The 6000-nt window shown below is 48.3% G+C and overlaps 1 protein-coding gene across 1 annotated transcript in view; it reads left to right on the forward strand.

Annotated features, from left to right (window-relative positions):
• Window positions 1–5366, forward strand: part of WSCD2 (WSC domain sialate O sulfotransferase 2) — a 221757-nt gene extending 216391 nt beyond the window's left edge. The window contains exon 9 of the mRNA XM_014572916.4: window positions 4891–5366. Within this exon, the coding sequence (XP_014428402.3) occupies window positions 4891–4970 (80 nt within the window). The 3' untranslated portion in view covers window positions 4971–5366. The remainder of the gene's footprint in view (window positions 1–4890) is intronic.
• Window positions 5367–6000: the final 634 nt, after the last annotated feature.

Genomic DNA, 6000 nt, shown 5'->3' on the forward strand with positions numbered 1-6000 from the left:
AACAGGGAACCATCAAGTGATCCCTCCCATGTCATCCATTTCCAGTTTCTAACAAACAGAGGCTAGAGACTCCATTCCTGCCTATCTTGGCCAATAGCCATATCCTCCATAAATGTATGTAGCTCTCTTCACAAAGTCCTCCGGCAAGGAGTTCCACAGGTTGACTATGCACTGTGTGAAGAAATACTTTCTTTAGTTGTCTTTAAACCTACTACCTATTAATCAGGAAGTCTGTCCCAGAGCAGAGACTTGCACTCAGGTCTCCAACGCCTAGGTTAGTGCTCTAACCACTGGGCCATCCTTCCTTTCAAAATACTACTTTGGTGTTTCATGATTTTACTTTGGAAACCTGAAAATATTGGTAGTTGTTGGGCATGGTGAGAATTACGCTAGGACAATGTAGGTACATAACAGCTGCAAAGTGGCCATAAACATTGGGGACAGAAATATCAACCTCACTGGGAACAGGATTGGACCTCAAGATCGTTTCCTCTTGTTCTTTCATACATTGAAGCAAATGCCATGATTTTTTTAATGGTGCCTACTTACACACAGCCTAGCTTTGCCTGATTAAAGGGGCATTTCAGAAATAGATCAGATATATTTCCAGTGGAAAGAGGAAAACAAACCTTAAAGCTTGCACAATAACAGAGGAAACCCTCCGAATGCTAACAATATCAGCTGCCTTTTTTCCTGTGGCTTTAAGGATCACAGAAGCTTAATTCACTTATTTCACTGCTATTGCTTTTTGCAATGAAATTGAGCAATTTAAGTCATTACCTTCTGGTAATTGCCTGTTGAACATTTGATTGCACATACACTGTTTCCATATATCAGTGCCTTACAGATGTTCCCAGGAAGAGCCATGTCAGCACATTCTGATTCACCTTTTTGCAGGACCTTTTCCCAAAGCACTACCACCCTTCTGTCAGTGTATTATGAGACAATAATGCCCGTTGCAGATGTTACCTACAATGAACTCTGAAAAGAGAGGCTGAGGGAGAGAAGGGGGAAGTGGTCCTCTTTCAAGGTCCACCCACAAAATAAGCTCCACCCAAGAAAGCAATATTCCCTCTTACTTTTTCCATCCATGTGTGGAACAAAGTTTATTATGTGCACTGAGGCATGTGTAATTGTGCACCATCAGTAGGGACACATGCTACCACTGTAGGCGCTCTGCTAATCAGCTGGGCAGCACCTGAATCTCTCCTGTGTGGCTGCCCAAGCATTCAGCTTACAGGGAACACTGCAAACAAGTCCCCAGAATGAGACTCTGATGACAGCAGATTGTGTAAATGTTCAAAATACAGCCATACACACTCTGTGAGCTCCGCTGGGTGCCCCTCTGTACAGTTTGACTATCCCCAGATGCTCTCTTAGGTTCCTTGCAGTGATGTACATTTGCTCCAATGCAAATTTTCTGACTCAGATTCCATGTCAGATTGGATCAAATTTGCAAGTCAGGAGTTGATGTTTTCTAACAGCCAGAGCCACAGACTGGAACTTGGCTTCTTTCTGTCTCTTCTTTCTTCACCAGCAATGGAGATTCTGCAATCGGGCTCTATAGGGTTGAATCATGAGGGTCCATGCCCCATAAATGCAGGATCACTCCCAGCTCTGTCCGACAGGCAGAACAGGTGATGGCTTATGTTAGCAAAGTGCTAGCAGGCAGCAAAGCAGTCACTAACTCTACATGGAGGCAGCTGCCGTGCCAGGAACAAGCCTTTGCTAATGGGCCCAAACTACCTCTGTGTTGCTGGTTAGCCTAGCAGGGACTAAGCACAGTGAAAGGCATTATGTTATTACAGGTTGAACCTCTCTAGTCCAGCATCCTTGGGACCTGACTGGTGCTGAACCAGAACATTTTCCTTATCATAGGAGATCAATATAGTCTAACATCATTATAAATACTTCCACTCTTAGGAGACATTTAGGGGCAAATCAGAGGTAAATAACAGCACAGAACACTGGGAGCGAGGTCTGGTGGCTGTAAACAAACTTTATGGCATCACGTGAAACTTGGGCACACCCATGACAAGTGGACATCCGGCTAACTAAAATCATGCCAGACCACGATGTTGCTGGACTAGAGAGTTCTGGACTAGAGAGGTTCAACCTGTAGTACGATGATGGAGCCTCCTAGGGAGTAGATCCTGAAGGTAAAAGGGAGCCATTTTTACCTAGACAATTTTCTGACCAGGATCTAATTTTAAATAGCTTTGTGCAGCATTTCCACCCTGCTGACAGAGTGCATGCTGGCCTGCTAGGGCAGGAGTGGCAATAATTGTGTTGGGAGACACTCCTAAATAATTTGTGTTGGGAGACACTCCTAAATTTGGTAAGTGATCAAGGGCTGCACTTTTCTATGGAGAGGGTCTGGGATCTGGGACATAGGTTGAGTGCAGAAGGGAGCTCAGGGTAGGGAATTGGGGACATGATGCCCATAAGCCAGGAGGTCACCATCGCATTGGGGTCAGTATGCCCCTCCCAGAATCTCTCAATGGTGAGGGTCTGCTCGTTCCTCGCTCGGCCTTCTCAGCCTGGGAATCGCACAGCAGCCTGTGCATGTGAGTACACAGGGAGCGCCAGTCTGGAGCAGGCAGCCACATGAGGCTCCCCCACAGGAACCTTTTGCTCCTTCTCACAAAGTTGCCAGAGAGGCCTTTCTTACTCTGTACGCTGCGGTGCGACACCTTCCCTCCACAAGCCACCACTAAGGAGTCTGGGGTCATGTACACACACAGCAGTGCTGCACATGGCACATGGTCATGTCCACACACCCAGGGCTGCATCCGCTCCCGGGCAAGCACAGCGAGGTAGAGGATACCAAGCCTCTGCATGGGAACCTTCTGGGGGGAGAAAGAAAAGGGGACCCCAATAGTACCCTCTTCAGCAAGTAGCATCAGCTGCTCACACACATACCTCCCCCAACACCCTCTCCCCTCTTCTCTAGTGGGCGGGGATAGAAGTTCTCTCCAAGTGATGACATCAATGCCATACCCAGAGGCTATGTCTAGACTGGCCACTTTTTCCGGAAAAGCAGTTGCTTTTCCGGAAAAACTTGCCAGCCGTCTACATTGGCCGCTTGAATTTCTGGAAAAGCACAGACGATCTCATGTAAGATCGTCAGTGATTTTCCGGAAATACTATGCTGCTCCCGTTCGGGTAAAAGTCTTTTTCCAAAAAACTTTTGCGCAAAAGGGCCAGTGTAGACTGCAGAGATTTGTTTTCCGCAAAAAAGCCCCGATCGCGAAAATGGCAATCAGGGCTTTTTTGCGGAAAAGCGCGTCTAGCTTGGCCACAGACGCTTTTCCGGAAAAGGGTCCTGCCAATCTAGACGCACTTTTCTGAAAATGCTTTTAATGGAAAACTTTTCCGTTAAAAGCATTTCGGGAAAATCATGCCAGTGTAGATGTAGCCAGAGTGTGTGGGGCACAGAGGGAAGTCGAGTTGCCCCATCACCCTTCTCCCATCTGCAGGCTTGTGGCCTGGCTAGTACCTTCCTTGCTGGCTTTTCCCTAGGGTATGAGGATAGCAAAGCTCCCCTGGGACATCCACGCCCCTGCATGATTGCCTTCTGCATAGGTCACAGATACCCTTGCTCAAAGTACATCGCCATCATGTAAGCCAAAGCTTTTCAGTGTTGGCTCACACATTAGGGCTAGGCTTCAGGTACCGGGTCATAGAATCATAGAGTATGTCTACACTAGCCATTGCAGGAGGAGTAACGGTAGTCCAAATTAGGGGCTTTAGTTCGAACTACCTAGCCCATGCTGCGTGTAGCTGTGGGCAGGGAGTCCGAACTACCAGGCATTTAAAAATGGTGGCACCTGGGAAGATGCAAATAAAGCCCGGGATATTTTAATCCCGGGCTTCATTTGCAAGTTTGATTGACTGCATTAACCACCCTAGTTCGAACTAGGGTAGCTAGTGTAGGTATACCCATAGAGTCACAGAACACTAGAACTGGAAGGGACCTTGAGAGGTCATCAAGTCCAGTCCTCTGCCCTCACGGCAGGACCAACCACCATCTAGATCATCCCTGATAGATGTCTATCTAATCAATTCTTAAATATCTCCAGATGGAGATTCCACAACCTCCCTGGGCAATTTATTCCAGTGTTTGACCACCCTGACAGTTAGGAACTTTTTCCTAATGTCCAATCTAAACCTCCCCTGCTGCAGTTTAAATCCATTGCTTCTCTATCCTCAGAGGCCAAGGAGAACAATTTTCTCTCTTCTCCTTATGACACCCTTTTAGATACTTGAAAACAGCTATTGTGCCCCCTCTCAATCGTCTCTTTTTCAAACTAAACAAGCCCAATTCTTTCAGTCTTCCTTCATAGCTCATGTTTTCTAGACCTCTCATCATTCTTGTTGCTCTTCTTTAGACCTTCTCCAATTTCTCCACATTTTTCTTGAAATGTGGTGCCCAGAATTGGATATGATACTCCAACTGAAGCCTAATCAGTGCAGAGTAGACTGGAAGAATGACTTCTCCCGCTCACAACACTCCTGTTAATGCTTCCCAGAATCATGTTTGCTTTTTTCACAACAATGTCACACTATTGATTCATATTTAGCTTGTGGTCTACTATAACCCCTAGATCCCTTTCTGCCATACTCCTTCCTAAACAGTCGCTTCTCATTCTGTATGTGTGAAACTGATTGTTCCTTCCTAAGTGGAGCACTCTGCATTTGTCCTTATTAAACTTCAACCTCTTTACCTCAGACCGTTTCTCCAGTTTGTCCAGATCATTTTGAACTACCTAGCCCATGCTGCGTGTAGCTGTGGGCAGGGAGTCCAAACTACCAGGCATTTAAAAATGGTGGCACCTGGGAACATAAATAAAGCCCTGGCATGACTATCCTTCTCTTTGTTCTTCACAGCTGGCCCAGATGTGAGCATGATGCATCTACCACCTCCCGTGCCAGTCTCCCAACCCCGCAAGAGCTGCCAGCGTAGATGACCCTATGAGGACTTGGAGCAGACCTGGAGCATGTGCACATCATGCACCATCACTGTTGACTGCCTGGTCACTGCCATTGAACAGTCCAGCAGCTGCCTTCCCGCATCTGTTTCCTCCCAGGTCCCTCCAGGTCTCCTCAGCACCTGCTTCTGCCCTTGGTCCCATCCCTGCTCCCGCTCCTGCCCCATCCCTCTGGCTTCTCTCCCTAGTTCCCCCTGTGGCCACCAAGGGTCCCACACATGAGGTGATGGGGACACCTGAATCAGGCACCAATTCCAGACCAATCCTTGAGCTCTTCCTCTCCTCTCTTCCTCCTTCCTCTCTCCTCCTCCCCTCTCCCAGGTTCTTTTTCCAGTCCCTCCCTAGTTATATTTATCCCCAAATAAATATAGCAGTAAGTTTTTTGTTTCAAACCAAGAAATCTGGTTTATTTTATCTGCAGGGGAGGGGAGGGGAAGGGAAGGTGGGAAGGGCAAAGGAAGGGAGGGGTGGGGAGGACAGGCACAGAGGGGCAATGCAGAAGCCTGTTGTGGGGACAGTGTCATAGGTGTCCTTGGCTGAAACTAATCCTTGGGGCCTCTTGGGTACACACAGTCCCCTGATGGGCCTGCCAGATGGCAGTGGTGCATGGCTGCTCAAAGGCCCTGGCTAGCTGCTTGGTCTCTGCCCTATACCCTGGCAGGAATGACACCCCTTGTTCTCACAACAGGTTTTGCAGGACACAGCAGACTACCACCATCTGGGGGTGTTCCGCTTACTGAGGTCCAGGCAGGTGAGGAGACACCAGAACCTCCCTCTGAGGTGGCTGAAGGAGCCCTCCACCACGATGCAGCACCTGCATTGAAGCATTCCTTGGTGGCGTCCAGGTGTCCTGCATACAGCTTCATTAGCCACAGGAGCAAGGGGGAGGCTGCCCGCCCACGATGTACATGGGTGTGTCCACCTCCCCGGCCCTGATGGGGTGGTCGGGGAAAAATGTGCCAGCATGCATTCTCGGGAAGAGGCTGGAGTTGTGGAAGACGCGGGCATT

The sequence above is a fragment of the Pelodiscus sinensis genome, chromosome Z (genome assembly GCF_052426305.1).
Source record: "Pelodiscus sinensis isolate ZL-2025 chromosome Z, ASM5242630v1, whole genome shotgun sequence".
Classification (NCBI taxonomy): Eukaryota; Metazoa; Chordata; order Testudines; family Trionychidae; genus Pelodiscus; species Pelodiscus sinensis.